Source organism: Hemibagrus wyckioides, linkage group LG22 (genome assembly GCF_019097595.1).
Source record: "Hemibagrus wyckioides isolate EC202008001 linkage group LG22, SWU_Hwy_1.0, whole genome shotgun sequence".
In the NCBI taxonomy this organism is placed as follows: Eukaryota; Metazoa; Chordata; class Actinopteri; order Siluriformes; family Bagridae; genus Hemibagrus; species Hemibagrus wyckioides.
The window spans coordinates 12,158,880-12,176,039 of NC_080731.1; the positions used below are offsets into that span (position 1 = coordinate 12,158,880).

The following is a 17,160-nucleotide window of genomic DNA, read 5'->3' on the forward strand; positions in this document are numbered from 1 at the left end:
TGAACATAAACATATTCATCAAAAATGTTCATTATTTTTTTAAGTTTCGAAAACCAGACAAAGATGGATCTACATTTACACACTGCAGCAGTTTCACTTCTGTTTTTAAACCCAAACTCCACAAGCTTTTGTGTAATGAATATATATATATATATATATATATATACACTATATTGCCAAAAGTATTCGCTCACCTGCCTTGACTCGCATATGAACTTAAGTGACATCCCATTCCTAATCCATAGGGTTCAATATGAGGTCGGTCCACCCTTTGCAGCTATAACAGCTTCAACTCTTCTGGGAAGGCTGTCCACAAGGTTTAGGAGTGTGTTTATGGGAATTTTTGACCATTCTTCCAGAAGCGCATTTGTGAGGTCACACACTGATGTTGGACGAGAAGGCCTGGCTCTCAGTCTCCGCTCTAATTCATCCCAAAGGTGTTCTATCGGGTTGAGGTCAGGACTCTGTGCAGGCCAGTCAAGTTCATCCACACCAGACTCTGTCATCCATGTCTTTATGGACCTTGCTTTGTGCACTGGTGCACAGTCATGTTGGAAGAGGAAGGGGCCAGCTCCAAACTGTTCCCACAAAGTTGGGAGCATGAAATTGTCCAAAATGTCTTGGTATGCTGAAGCATTCAGAGTTCCTTTCACTGGAACTAAGGGGCCAAGCCCAGCTCCTGAAAAACAACCCCACACCATAATCCCCCTCCACCAAACTTTACACTTGGCACAATGCAGTCAGACAAGTACCGTTCTCCTGGCAACCGCCAAACCCAGACTCGTCCATCAGATTGCCAGATGGAGAAGCGCGATTCGTCACTCCAGAGAACGCGTCTCCACTGCTCTAGAGTCCAGTGGTGGCGTGCTTTACACCACTGCATCCGACGCTTTGCATTGCACTTGGTGATGTACGGCTTGGATGCAGCTGCTCGGCCATGGAAACCCATTCCATGAAGCTCTCTGCGCACTGTTCTTGAGCTAATCTGAAGGCCACATGAAGTTTGGAGGTCTGTAGCGACTCTGCAGAAAGTTGGTGATCTCTTCGCACTATGCGCCTCAGCATCCGCTGACCCCGCTCCGTCAGTTTACGTGGCCTACCACTTCGTGGCTGAGTTGCTGTCGTTCCCAAACACTTCCACGTTCTTATAATACAGCTGACAGTTGACTGTGGAATATTTAGGAGCGAGGAAATTTCACGACTGGATTTGTTGCACAGGTGGCATCCTATCACAGTTCCACGCTGGAATTCACTGAGCTCCTGAGAGCGACCCATTCTTTCACAAATGTTTGTAAAAACAGTCTGCATGCCTAGGTGCTTGATTTTATACACCTGTGGCCATGGAAGTGATTGGAACACCTGATTCTGATTATTTGGATGGGTGAGCGAATACTTTTGGCAATATAGTGTATATATATATATATCGAGTGATATATACAGCTCTGGAAAAAAATAAGAGAGCACTGCAAAATAATCAGTTTCTTACGTTTTTTTTCTTACAGGTTCATGTATTGGTGAGACGAACAGTTTTGTTTCATTTTTTGTGAACTGCTGACAATATTTCCCCTGAATTCAAAATATAACTATTGTTATTTAGAGTGTATATTTAAAGGAAATGACAACACATCAAAATAACCCAAGATCATGCAGTATTTGCAGAGCTTTAATAACTCAAATAAAACAAAATGCAAATAAACAAATTGTGTTAATGCTTTGGCTATATAACATTAAGAAATCAGTATTTGGTGGAATAACCCCGATTTGCATGTGTTTTGGCTCCATGCTCTCCACCAGTTTTTCACATTGCTGTTGGGGAACTTTATACCACTCTTTCTGCAAAAAAGCAAACAGCTCAGCTTTACTTGATGGTTTGTGACCATCCATCTTCCTCTTGATGACATTCCAGAGGTTTTCAATAGGGTTCAAATCTGGAGATTGGGCAGTGGACTCTTTTTTTTTTTCCAGAGCTGTATATATACAAAATACACAGCTGCTTAAATAGAAAATCAGTTCATTTAATAACAAAATGTTTTTCATGCAGGAGTTCAAAAGAGAGGTCAACTACATGTACACAACATTCATTCATAACACAACAAAGATTTCAGTCAAAGCCGATCTATTAGACTGAAGTATTTCTCGTTCACTTCAACTGGCGTCTTGAGGACTTTAAAGAGAAGCTGTTAATGAAGATATATTAGCATGCTGTGACTGATAGAAGCAATGGCTAGTATTGATCTGCTGCCCAGCGTCCTCTCCGGGCCATTCCCAATCTGCCTTCTGTAATTCTAATTTAGTCTGTGATTTACCGTGACTGGATAAGCCAATAAAAACCTTCCAATCCTGAACTAATTACTATTGCCTGGATAATGAGGAATGCTATGACAATTACGCCGCGGGTCAAGGGCGCTCAGCGCAAGGTTGCAGACTTCTGCAGAATTTTACCCGCTTTAACTACATGGATTTAGTACAAGTACACCAGCGCTTTCCAATGTAATCCCTGTCCATTGCAGCTGCGGTGTGTGATTACGGATGAAAATTCCCTTGCCATGAGAAAAGAACGGAAAATCTGTTGATACTAAACTCACTTATGATGGAAGCCTAGGGGCGGCTGTCAGGGCGTCAATCAACATTGACATAAAATACTTTTTTGTAAGATGCATTCATGAAGTCTTCAGTCAAACATCCATTCACTTCCTGTATTGTTCATCCTACACAGGATTGCAGGGAGCCTGGACGCCCTTGAGGGACAATGCGGGGGACATACTGGACGGAGTGCCAAGTCATCGCAAAGAACAATCAAACACACACACACACACTAGACAATTTAGAGATGCTAATCAGCCTACAATGCATGTCTTTGGACTGGGGGAGGAAACCACAGAGAAAAGCTTTGGATTTTTTTGCTTTTTGCACAGCACACCTCTCATTCTATACACTAAAAACTGCACCACACATATGCAATTTATTCATAAACAATCGTTCTATATTCATATCGTCAGTCATCGCATAGTTTTCATATGCTATAGTTATTTTTCCTCTGATCTCTACAGCTAATTTCACTTTATTTTATTATAATCTGCTTTTAAATTCCAGAATGGACTTTTATTTTGACACTATTTTTATAACAAGGTTGTACTGTGTATTATTCTTTATGTGAGTACAAAATAGAATTTAAATTTGAGGTGTGAGGCAAACGTGCTAACATCTAAGCTACTGTGTTTCCTCAGCCAAACATACTGATAAATTAAAACTGAATCGTTCCTTCAGCACATGGTGTTTGGGTTTAAGCGTAACCACTGGATCTTCAATATTTACGAATACAGCTCACCATCACTGCAGTGTCCCTCCATGCACAGATCAATCAAGCAAACATCCTGGCTGAGCTTTCACTCATTTCCCACTGGTGTGTTGGGGAGAAAGAAGTGGCTTTGTTCTGTTCACCAGGATGAGGGTGAGCAGTTTAAAAAGCAAAACCTACAGCTGTGGAAGTGTTTAAGCGTTTCATGTTGAGCTATGAAAAAACAGCAGTGTGTGTGAGACTAACTAGCTAGCTAGTGCTTTGTTTATTAGCTAGCTATTTACTATTTACCTTATAACTGGAATATACACTGATGGGGCATAACATTATGACCCCTGACAGGTGAAGTAAATAACACTGATGATCTCCTAATCATGGCACCTGTTAGTGGCTGTGATATATATTACGCAGCAAGTGAACATTTTGTCCTCAAAGTTGATGTGTTAGAAGCAGGAAGAATGGACAAGCGAAGGATCAAACAAATTATGATTACTAGATGACTGGATCAGAGCATCTCCAAAACTGCAGCTCTTGTGGGGTGTTCCCGGTCTGCAGTGGTCAGTATCTATCAAAAGTGGTCCAAGGAAGGCACAGTGGTGAACCGGCGACAGGATCATGGGCGGCAAAATTGGGAGCAACACAATATTATGCAGGTGGTCATAATGTTATGCCTGATCGGTGTACTGTTAGTAGCTGGTTCCAGTTTGTAAATAATGTTTAAACTGTTCTATAAACCGAAGCGGGTCTTCAGTGTCCCAGTGTGTATTTAGACAGCGTCCTAAACAGTGTCCCAATTCATGTACACCATATACTGATTCACCACATAGGGAGCTAGGGAGCTGACTGACATGTGCCCTTAGCAACTATTAGAGAAAAGCAGTGCATTGAATCCCTTTCCTCTTAAATTCAAAAGTTCAACGCCTGAATGTCTTTTTGCTCGGGATTTTCCCCACATTATAAAAGGAGCTACAATCTAGTTGCTCATCTCAGTTTAACCAAAAACACAAAATAGTACTTCATTTAAAGAAATCTAAATCTAACGATAGTTCCTCAGGTATTTGTTTACTCACACTAATTCAAAAGAAGAGCTGGTGTGAATCGGGTCCAGAAATACCCGCGTGCTAGCTCAAAGCAGTAGGTACTGCAGACAGGTTGTGTAAGTTATGTTCCATTTAACTCTGACTTTAAGACAAATACATTGGCAGGATGTGCTGAAACCACAGAGTGAGATTTATCGCAGTTAAGCCATTTGCCAGCAGTTACAACGAACGTTTCAGCTCTCAGCCTGTTCGGTTCTCCAGTAAAACGATACCTGCTCAAGCCAACCTGACAAAAATACTATACACTAAAGAGGAAAGAATACATCAGATACTAATATATTTTCTGGCCACGTAGTTTCCACGTAAAAGATGTGGAATTTACAGTGCAGTATTTAAGTAAACGGAGAGTGACATTTATTTGTCATTTTAGCTCTATACAGCAGCACAGAGGGGTGTGATATATAGCAGTAAATATGAAGCAAACATGCAAAACATTTAAAAAATTCAGTATAGATGGATCTTTTTATTAAAGACCAGGGATGTATTCAGAGTTGAGCAGAACTGAACCCTTTTTACCAGTACACTGTCATTCGCAATCAACTTTTTCAATCAGTGTGAGATCATTTTAGCTCTGTTGGGATAAACTTATACAGAATTTTACATTTCTGGCATTTGGCAGACTTTACATTTTATCAGAATTTTTATACAACTGAGCAATTGAGGGTTAAGGGCCTCGCACAGGGGCCCAGCAGTGGCAGCTTGGTGGACCTGGGATACAAACTCACAACCTTCTGATCAATAGCTACCACATCTCCAACTAACCCCAACTAACACATTTTAGTAGCTGAAAAAATGCCTTAAATAATTATGAACAAGCACACGGGGAAGCTAAGAGAGTAGAACTGGAACTTTTCTGGAACTTTTCTGGAACTAATCTATGAACAGACTTTCCCTAGTAGACTAGATAGACCAGAAGTTGTGTGAGAATTATACATACAGTGTGGGGTTTGAGTGTCTTTGTTATGCAAGATTCTTGTTGCATGATATCGGCTCTGTTTTTTTTATATTAATATTTTTAAATAGACAATCCAAAATAGTGAATTAAGAGTGTGATAAAAAATACACAACATCCTGCTCACATGTTGCAACTTCAAACATAATATAAAAATATCCCCATGCCTGCGTGGGATTACTCCGGGTACTCCGGAGTAAACATGTACATGTACATTAGGTTGATTGGTAATTCTAAATTGCCCATAGGAGTGAGTGTGAGTGTGTGTGGTTGTCTGTCAATATGTGGCCCTGTGATGGACTGGCGACCTGCCCAGGGTGTACCCCTGCCTTTCGCCCAATGTGCGCTGGGAGAGGATCCAGCAGATCCCTGTGACCCTAATTAGGAATAAAGCGGGTATAGACAATGGATGGATAGATATACACTTGTGTAATAGTGCAATAATATATTGTATAAAAAAGTGAACCAGTGCAAACAATTAAATGACCAGTGCTACAGTCAGTGCATGTTGAAACCTTAGCTGTAGATTAATTGTACATTAGTGACCAGTTTGAGGTAGGAAGGCAAGTTAAAGGTGCACGTGCCGTACGGGTTGTCTGAGTTGTATGCATTAATGTGACGCATATGAACACAACAGAGAAGGTTTGTGCGTTCATGTGTTAATGTCCAAGCAGGCGTGGAGGGTCCTGCATGTTGTTGATGAGGCCAGTTGCTGTGCTGGATTAAGTACTATATTTTATATAAATGCTGTATAGTAGTAAATGTCATGTTGTTTGAATAAAGCTAGTGATGAATGTGATAAATACTGATGCAGTAATATTCTGGCAATGGTCTGATGTACTATCTATATTCTGGAGATATACCATCTCTGGTATCTCTGTTTATTTTCATATTTGTTTTAAACTCTCTCTTGTTTTAATTTGACATCATATTACATCTGACCGAAAGGAAATCACTTGTTTATCCCTGATTTTTTTTTTTTAAGTAGGACTTAAAGGTAAGTGTTTGTGTTTAAAGTCAGTGGTCCGGCTGTTACTGGACACAACATCCTCAACCCTTCTAAAACAACAAATCTATCAACCTTGGAGGTGTGAACTACACACAGAGAAATATATAAACTGATGGAGAGTCACATGAACCCGTCCCTTTTCCCATTCTGCGATTAATTCACCATTTCTAAACACAGGAACTGATTAAATGATTATAATCTTAGCTAAAATTGTGCAAATTTCTGAAGTCAACAAGTAAGTAATTACTGTCTTTAGTTCTTGGGAATGCCTCTCCTGAGCCTGTAACATCTCTGAAGATCCCACATCTGTCCTCTAAGCAGCTGCTTTACTGTATCTTTTAGATACCATCTAAGACTCCTGGAGAGTCTAGAAATCTAGCAGACGTGATAGAGCAAAAACAACTCTCCTCAATCTTCCTTCTCTTCAACAAGTAGCATGTACCATTAAAGCTCTACAGCTCTATCAGACAGCTTTCGGGACTGTCAGTGAACTCAAGCTGAGCTAATCTACACTTCTTGGCTCGCTAATTAGCTGTTAATCTCGGCTTTGCTCTTAAAGGTAGGAAAAGAAAAAGTGCACATAAGCAAGCCGCACATTCAAAGGATGTAGAAAATTAATTAGCGCATCATTTTATGCTGTTACAGACAGAATCAACGTGAGCGTCTGCATATTATATAAACCAGTGAATGTGCACTTCGAAGAAAATCCCACGCAGGTGACATCTTGACGCAAACGTCGCTGCAAACATTTTATTCCATTTTGACTTTATATTCATCGACACCAGGCGATCAGATATAATGTGCAACTCACTGCTAACGATCTACATTGCACAATGAGCCTTATAATAGATAAAGATTCAGGTAAAGTGAACGAGTGGCTCAAAGTCATAAACGTCTGATTTATGATTAAAAATCTGATCAAAACATTTCAGAAAATGTGTGTGTATATAGTAGAATGTGGGCTTTTAAACATTCATTTGTTGCTATTGATGATGCACATATCAGAAGAAATTAAATAATACTCGACTACTGAAATTCCACTAGTTATGTAACAAGCAACACAAGACTGACCACACTGTTATACAACAATAATTATTTTTGTACATCAGCATGGTCCAAAGTCAGTCCCTCCAGAATTTTTCCTGAGGTGTGTTTGATTGTTTCACCCAAAAAATGCTTATATTTCCTATATTTCCTGGTGATGGTATCCTATGTCTGTGACCTAGTGAACCAGTGGTGATGTATTCCTTCTAGACTTCTAAGCACTTTGTACATCGCTCTGGATAAGATCGTCTGCCAAATGTAAACGTAAATGAGAATCAAATCACTTTCCCCTCCAAAGGATCTGAAGATTTCTTCTGCCGACCCCCAGGTTAAAGAAGCTCCAGTTTATAGTGACATCTTAAGATGTTGAAAGTCCATGAGATAAGTTAATTTCTGTTATCTCTCTCAATATAGCACCTATAAACGGCTTCTTCTTTCTTTTTTTCAAGTTAATAAGACAAAAATACACCATGCCATTTTACAGAGAAACCAGAAACTCATCAACTCCTCTGTCTTGAAGACTATATTGTGCTGTGAAACTTTCCAAAGCACTAAGCACTCTGTTACAGAACACTGACATGGAAATTTACGGCAGACACCCTTATCCAGAGTGACTTACATTTTATCTCATTTTGTACAACTGAACAATTGAGGGTTGAGGGCCTTGCTCAGGAGCCCAGCGGTAGCAGCTTGGTGGACTTGGGATTCAATCTCACAACCTTCTGATCAATAGTACACCTCAACCAATACAATAGTACACCTCAAACACATTCCCACCCAAACTCCTAAATGTCTCCTAATGTCGACAATTCAGTGTTTTTCTTTGTCCAACACACTGGTATATTATCAGACTGAGATTACGTGGAGTGTCCGTCACACTGTGTATGAATCCCTGTGTATTAACAGTTACTATAGAAACAATAACACACTAGAACAAGTGATTGTTGATGTTACAGCCAAAACAATTGTGAAGCATTGCGCTGTGCTGTTATACAAAATGAATCCACACCTTCTGAATAATCAGATTTGAGAATTCAACCACGCCGTGCTATAAGAGATATAACAGATTTAATACACACTGAGAAGGCGATCAATGTGATACATCAGCTGCCGTCATCTTAACACCTAAATCCCATGGAGACACTGAGAAGCAGATTGTGTTTTTTTTTTCTTTTTCTTTTTTCATCCTGTGAGACAGTGGCACAAAGACAGAGACACATGTGAGGATGTGGAACTATTTATGATCCTGAATTCATAGCTCTGACAGAGATGCACAGAGAAAGACAGTCAAAGCCACAAGAATATTCTCTATTGACCACAGCAACAACTCAATCATCAGACTAAAGGCTTGAGCAGACTTCAGAGCAGCAGGAGTAAGCCTGAGAAAGTCTGTGTGAAAGAGATTATTTCAGAAGAGTCATCTCACACACACCACGCATGTCACTCGGAATAGTCAGGACTCCATCTGTCCACGTTTAAGACCCAAAGCACTTCAGTCTATGCATATGGTATTGGTGTGAGCTGTATGTTAAGACAAGGGAAAGACAGATCATTAAGACGTGACACATTCAGGACCTCCTGGCACCAGCTTGAGTGGTCAATTATCACCACAACCCCCCCTCTCTCTCTGTCTGTAGAGGAAGATATGATGATCATATCTCTTTGGCACCAGGCCAGATGCACTCTCTCTCCTATATCTGCTCCTGTTACAATAATGAGTTTGAAGTCTCTCCACCTCCTGGTGTATGAAACAGCTGGCAGCTCACCCAACACCTATTCCTATCCACTTATCCACCGTTATATATTTGACCTTTCCAAGGTCAATGTAAACTGGACTCGAGCAGTCTGGTTCTGGCTTTTAAGCCCTATTCAGACTTGATATTACAATCCATCTGGACTGATCTAATTGGATGTAGGCTATCCGAGCCATTCACACCTGTCATTTTCAGGCACTGAGTCTAGCAGTCGCTTGTGATCACACTTTGGGACTTTCCAGATCTGCTGCAAGGACTATATTTTTAGTCACTATTAACTATATTTATTCAGTGTTTATTTACTATGTTTCCTTAAGAAACCCACAGACTTTGGCTGATAAAAGCTAAATTCAATTTCATTTTACTTGTAGAGAACATTTAACAATAGAAATGCTCCAAAGCAGCTTAAATCCAGGATATACATATTTATACATTTTAAGTTTCTATTTATCCCTAATGAGTAAGCCAGAGGTGATGGTGATGAGGAAAAAATCCCTGAGACGAAATGAGGAAGGAAGCTTGACAGGAACCAGGTTCATAATTGAAGCCATCCTCATCTGGGTGACACCAGATAATTTTTCATATTATATTTGTGTGTGTGTGTGTGTGTGTGCTGTATCTTGTAACTGACTACGCTGCTGTAACACAAGAATTTCCCTCATGGCATCAATAAAGACTATCTATCACTAAAGTCAGTCTGTCTGTCTGTCTGTCTATCTATCTATCTATCTATCTATCTATCTATCTATCTATCTATCTATCTATCTATCTATCTATCTATCTATCTATCTATCTATCTATCTATCTATCACACAGTGTGATTATAAATCATTTCTCTTCTATAACTGTGTACTATATGGTCAAAAAGTACAATTCATTCTAGTTCTAATCTAAAGTCTATCTTGATGGAGACAAAGTGCAAAACTGTTCAGGGCAATTGCAGTATAAAGCCATTTTCATGGTTTGTGAGTAATTCTGTCCACTATGCTTATATATGTTTATAAATACAATAATGTACATAAATCTTTCAACACTGGCGTTATTATTATTATTAGTATTATTATTGTTCTGTATTGGTACTGAAATGAATGTGAGCTCAAAGAGCAGACCCAGCAGAGCAGAGCTTTAATTTGAGGGATTTTACATCCAAACCAGTCAGACATTGTAGAAAATATGGCACATTTGTATATGTGATCTCTAAAGGACCAAAAGTAATTGGACAGCTGGCTGCTCTGTGGTTTCGTGGGCAGGTGTGTTTTATTCCCTCATTCTTTCACTTATAATTAAGCAGATAAAAGATCTAGAGCTGATTCCATTTAGCATTCGCATTAACTCTTAATATGTTCAAGAAGCTTCCTAACCTCCAATGGCAGAGAGAGAGAGAGAGTGAGAGAGAGTGAGAGAGAAATAAAATGCTGTGATGTATCTTTTTCCTCATTATGTTTTGCGAATAGATTTAATCACACAGTGCAACATTTAGAAAATATGACAAATGCAAAGGAAAATCTGTTTAATAATCAGCACTCACTCTCTAGTGTCATACAGTATTCATATTTATCATATTAATGTATTCATCATATACATATTTATAACAAGTAGACAGTATCAGTATTCATAATTTTCTATATATTTTCCCCTTTCCTGCCTGTACAGTTATATTCATATTTTTATTCTAAATTCTAATTTTCTTCTACTTTGTTTATTCTTATTTTATACTGTGTATGATTGTGTATGTGACCAATAAAATGTGAAAATGAAATCTGAGATATAAATTTCTCAAAGGCGTTGAAGCAAGTCATGATTAAGGTGAAAAATCAACAGAAACCCATCATATAGAAAAACATTAGATGTGGCCAGCCCAACTGTTTGGTACGTTCTTAAGGAGAAAGAATGCATTGGTGAGCTCAGCAAGAACAAAAGGCCCAGAATCCACAAAACAACAGCTTTGGTGATTACAGATGAAGCAAAGATCAGCTCGTTTTTTCAACCAGAAAGATGGGAAGAAACGTGCATGGCAAAGTGAAATAACAGCTCGTGATCCGAAGCTTTGATTTTGTGATTGCTGACAAAAGCAGCAAGATAGATATAATCTGCTCAGGTGCTTCACAAATGTTTCGATTTTTTTTTCCGATCAGTGCTTCGTAGTGAAGAGGGGCAAAGACTGGAAGTATATTTCTAAAGATCTTTTTAAAGCATGTGTTTAAAGCAAGCATAGAATATTCGGTCAAATCAATCACCGGACCTTTCACTTGCTGAAGGCAAAATAGCTTAAGAACAAGCAGGAAGTAAAGACAGCTACATTAATGACCTGACAGTTCATCCCCATGAAAGAAACAGAGTCTAGAGATGTCTATTGCTTGTGAGTTAAAATCCCAGGTCCACTAAAGCTGCCACTGCGCAAGGCCCTTAACCCTCGATTGCTCAGTTGTACAAAATGAAACAAAAATGTAAGTCGCCCTGGATAAGGGTCTCTGCCAAATGATAGAAATAGAATAGGAATAGGGATTTAAATGAAAGAAGAGTCTGGACTTTGAGCACATACACTGTATCTGTATAGCATTATATGTCTGCAAGCTCTGTAACATGTAAGAATTAACTGTCTATCTAGTTATACAGCTAGTTGTATATTAACGGCTACTTGAAAACAAAAAACTTCTTTGACTTGATCTGAAAAGTTGAAACACATTCTCAGAAGTTAGGTTTTAGATTTCTGTTGTATAATTTCAAAGTTCAAAATTTCAGCTCTGTACAAAATTCTGGAAATATCCTGATTATATATATATATATATATATATATATTTTTTTTTTTTTTTTTTTGCCTCAACGCTGTCATATGGGGAGGATGCACAAAATCAATCAGCCTAGACTTTGATGGGTAAGAGAAAGGAAAAGAAAAAAAAAGCCTCCTTGTGTGCAGGCTACAAGAGACACTTACCTCCCAGGCTCATCTATCCTGCAGGCTGTCAGGGAGAGAGGAAGAGAGAGAGAGAGAGAGAGAGACGGCACTTCAGGAAGAAAGCGATGCAGGTTTGTTGTTCTCAGAGGACGGAGTGAGCCCTAGTCTCTCAGCTCCAGGTTAGTGCAGTATCAGACACAGCCACACATTTAACTGTGAACAAACAGAGACGGGATTTAAAGTCAGAGGAGCGGTAGTGGCTCTGGAGTGCAAAAAATGAGAGGGGAGGGATGACAAAAACATCACTGGATAACAGTGAAATTAAGATGAGTATTGAAAATATGTTCAGTTGATTATTAACATATAAAAATATACTAGTGTTTCCTTGTTCACATTTACTTCACTTCCCCAATAACAACAACTAAAATAACACAAGAATCAATCAATTGTCTATTGATTCTGATTCATCTGAAGGTGTCCATAAATTTTTTTTAAAGCGGGTCTGATGGATACAGTGACCACAGGATTTTATGAAATTTGCATTGCCTACTATGGGTATGAAGATGTGGATGAAGGTTTCATCACATTTCATGCACCAGTCGAATCCTCGTAGCCTAAATTCTGCTATTCTTTTGTTTCTAGGGTTAACTAGATGCTTAACTCTTAACAGCAATTACTTATTTGTCTATATTTGTGAAGAACTAGATAAACTGAGATCATTAGGCAACATTACAGAAGAGAAGGAAGAGACATCACCGCAGGATCTGGCTGGTATGGACAGAGTTTCCGTTGCAGTGATCATAAAAAAAAAAAAAACATTCCTGTGCACGGCTCTACCCTGAAGCACATCTCTCGCCACAGTGCATCTTTATTAATTAATAGCACACTAGGAAGCCGATGATTGCAACTGAAAGCATTTTCTAGTCCTCTGCAGCCTGCAGCCGGGATGTGATGCTTACTCAAGAGACAGCAGCAGCTCTGGATGTCTACAGAAACCTGATTTAAACCCACAGCACTACTGATAAAACCAGTCGCTACAGCTGGAGACACAGCAGGGAGCCGAAGAAGGACTACAGCTTAGAAATGTCAGGGAGGAAATATTCATTTCTATCCACTGCATCTGTAAAGGATGTGCAATGATTTTGTCCTGTTCACCCAAAACTCACTTGCAGTCTGAATACAGTGCAGGTGCATTTATACCAAACATATACACCAAACACATCATGTATTATGGTTTCTTGCATAATACCCAAGATCATGCAGTATTTGCAGAGCTTTAATAACTCAAATAAAACAAAATGCAAATCATTTGTAAACAAATTGTGTTAATGCTTTGGCTAAATAACATTAAGAAATCAGTATTTGATGGAATGACCCCAATTTCTCTCCACCAGTTTTTCACATTGCTGTTGGGGAACTTTATACCACTCTTTTTGCATAAAAAGCAAACAGCTCAGCTTTGCTTGATGGTCTGTGACCATCCATCTTCCTCTTGATGACAGTCCAGAGGTTTTCAATAGGGTTCAAATCTGGAGATTGGGCAGTGGTCTCTTATTTTTTTTTACCATTTAAAAAAAAATAAGAGACCACTGAAAATAAAAAAAATAAGAGAGCTTTACCATTGCACATTGTTCATAAATATATAGACCATATATATCCTATTTATAATAACTACTGCTCCCCTGAACATAAATCTTCCACTTCCCCTGTATATATCACGCCCAGAGCAGTACATCCATTTGTAATTTATTGTAAATAAACCACTATGCACTACTGGGTAGATGCTAACTGCATTTCAATGGCTTTGTACATGTACTTTGCACAATGACAGTAAAGTTGAATTTAATCTAATCTAATCTATTTATTTATTTAGTAGCTCGAGCTACATGATTCCGCATGGCCGTGGAAAAGGTTTACATGCATTTTCTATCACTCTTAGGGAAATCTCTGTCACTGCGAGAACAGGAGAACTGAATCAGGATCGAGCAATGATACTCAGAGCTTTGATATCAATGCTGCAACCCTGGTCACTGTATTTCTGACCAATTCTTAAGAGACTATGTATGTTTTCAGCCTCTTCCCTTCAACCAGCAAATGCTTTCTTGTTCAACGGTAGCATTTGTTTATTAAAAAAAAAAAAAAAAAGCTGAGGATCACCAACACTAGACAGCTGAAGACTGGAAAAATATATAGCCTGGTCAGATGAATCTCGATTGCTGCTGAGGAAAACAGATGGTAGGGTCAGAATTTTGAACCAATAGCATGAATCCATGGACCCAACCTCATTTGTGTCAACAGTCCAGGCTGGTGGAGGTGGTGTAATGGTGTGAGGAATGTTTTTTTGGCGCTCTTTGGACCCATTAATTGTAATCAATCATCACTTAAATATCACAGTCTATTTAAGAATTGTTGCTGTTCGTGGACATAATTTCCCAGCTCCTAAAAGCAATCTCCAGCATGATAATGAACTAAGTCACAAAGCATAAGTCATCTCAAACTGCTTTTATGAACATGACAATGAGGTCAGTGTTCTTCAGCGGTCTTTTCCGTCACTGGATCCGAATCTAATAAAACACCTTTGAGATGTGCTAGAACAGGAAATTCACAGTGTTAAAGTGCTCCTGAAAAATCTGCAGGAATTCAGAGACACAATCATAGTAACATGGACCAGAAACTCAAAGGAATATTTCTAACATCTTATGGAATCCATGGCGTGAGGAATTTGAGAGCAAAGGGAGTTGTTAATATTTTATTAATATGTTCCTAATAAAGTGCTCTGTCAGATGAGCTTCCTAACACAGGTACCTGTTATGGGAATGTGATCTAGTAAAGACCAAAGGCAACTTGCCACAGTCACATGCACTATAACTGGAACGTATAATACAAGACTAAACAATCAGCTTGTATTAAAATGAGGTGCACAAAGGGGGGGGGGCAGAGCCTTGGCAGTTAGCAAGTTTGCTTTACACCTACAGGGTTCGGGGTTTGATTCCCACCTCCGCTGTGTGTGTGTACTTCTGTTCTCCCTATGCCTTGGCAGATTGGGCTGTAGGCTGATTGGCAAGTCTAAAGTGTCAGTGGTGTGAGAGTGTTTGTGATTGTGCCCTGCAATAGACTGGCATCCTGTCCATGGTGTACCTTGCCTTGTGCCCTGAATCCGATTCCAGGTCCCATAACCCAGTAGGATAAGCAGTGTAGAAAACGGTCACTTTCCCTACTTACATGCCTCTCACACTTATAGCTATGACTTAAAGCTGAGATCGCTTATCCAGTGAGTTTGCTTATGCACTGCAAGCATCTTCTGACAAGATCACTTAACATACACATGTCCTGAAATCTTACATATTCAGTCAGAATAGTATATAAATTCGTATAATTCAGCTTCTTATAAATGGGACTGCTTTTTCAAAGATGAGAATGAAAAGAAAATACCTAGAGAAACTGATAGTACTTGCTGTTAACTGAGAATAGAGAGCGGGTTTGAAAAACATTGATGTATTCCTTTAACTTATCATCTTGCAGCTTTGGTGTTTCAGCATGAGCCAATTAGTCAGCATACAATCTGAAAACAGACAAGTGTGAAATATTTCAATGCTGTGAATGAGACTGGGAGAAAGGATCGGTCACATCCTGAACTACCGACAGCATATGACTTCATTTTTCATTTCGCGAGCTTCTCGAACACCTCATGTCTTACTGAATGATGATTATTGTATCATGGGTCTTACAATCAGTTCTATAATCATTATGATATTAAATGTGAAAAAGCACCAGTTCCACAGCTTGATTTTTCGACAGAAAAACGAAAATACGCACACGCACAACACATATACAACCATACACCCACCCACACACACACACACCCACCCACACACACAGAGTGCCATGCTCCCAGGCTACTATCAGTATCTGGGCCAGAGGTTCCCACGTGCCTGTCCTTGGCTGACAGCACCATTTATGTGAGTGCCATGTGAAAGTCTATAGTCTGCAGGCTATTTTTTCATTCAGCAGATAGATGCACTACCTACCTCAGGGTAAGGATGTGTGTGAGTGATGGATGCATTTATGCTTTCTTTCACTCTTCATTTACATCCACATGAAGGCTTAGTCACATGGGTCATGTTATCTGGCATGAACTAGTTTTAACCTGAACAAAAAAAAACAAAACAAAACAAAAAAAAACCCCTGAACAAATTATTTTCGGTTCCTTTTGGCTACCGATTCCAGTGACTTCTCAGTTTTCAGAGACGCTGTGCTGTCCTTTTGCTTCCCACTTGCTGACTCTCTCCCTCACCAATAATGTGATCTGACAGCAAATTGATGCTCCCCTAATGTGCTGAGACATTTCTGCGTCGTTACTACAATAACTTGGATTTCGTTTTTCAAACGCAGTAGCCGAACTGAAGAGAAGAGCATCAACGAGTTGCCTGGCTGCTCCTTTTCCTTAGAGCTTATTCAGCTGATAACTATGAGGAAAAAAACTTATATGGTGACTAACGGTTGCGTAACTAAAAAATCTACAAGATCTGAAAAAATCTCACCTTAATGAACTTTACAGAATAACAAATGATGAAATTATTATATAAGAATTTCTTATGAAAGTTGACACTGACGGTAAAATGACTGGTTTGGATGCATTTTATTTATAATAATAATAATCATAATAATCATATAAAATGGCCAAAAATATCACCAGTGGGTCTTTTTCTTCCTTCTTATCACTGATGATACACAGATCAGATTCATGATCTTTTCTAAGTCAAAAAAAAATGTTTTTCTTTTCATTTGTGCAGAATATGGATAGAAAAGAAAGTATTTTCTAATATTAGCAGCTATGATGTGGTGTTGAGAAAAAGAGAGAGAGGGTGTGTGTGTGAGAGAGAGAGAGAGAGAGAGAGAGAGAGAGAGAGAGAAAGAGAGGTGTAGTATTGCAGATGTGTAGAAAGGCTCCCGACGGAGCTGTATGCAAAAAGGTGACCTTTAGGATGAGGATAAACATACAGCACAGCCATACTCTTCATCTTTATCACACACTTTCATTATGTCATTAACCTTGCTTTTCTCCTCAAACCTGCCAATCTCATCAATAACAACATCACTGTACTGG

General features: G+C 39.1%; 2 protein-coding genes across 6 annotated transcripts in view; both read right to left on the minus strand.

Annotated features, from left to right (window-relative positions):
* The window catches only part of apba1a (amyloid beta (A4) precursor protein-binding, family A, member 1a), a 59,966-nt gene that overhangs the window by 27,402 nt on the left and 15,404 nt on the right, over nt 1-17,160 (minus strand). For 4 of the 5 annotated variants that reach the window (XM_058375335.1, XM_058375337.1, XM_058375336.1 and 1 more), the window contains exon 1: nt 12,093-12,234. The exons of the other annotated variant lie outside the window; for it this stretch is intronic. The gene's annotated coding sequence lies outside the window, so the exon portion shown is untranslated. Of the gene's footprint in view, nt 1-12,092; nt 12,235-17,160 lie in introns of those variants that run through there. 5 annotated transcript variants of the gene reach the window in all.
* The window catches only part of ptar1 (protein prenyltransferase alpha subunit repeat containing 1), a 35,353-nt gene continuing 30,324 nt past the window's right edge, over nt 12,132-17,160 (minus strand). Inside the window, exon 7 of the mRNA XM_058375346.1 lies at nt 12,132-12,266. Within this exon, the coding sequence (XP_058231329.1) occupies nt 12,263-12,266 (4 nt within the window). The 3' untranslated portion in view covers nt 12,132-12,262. The remainder of the gene's footprint in view (nt 12,267-17,160) is intronic.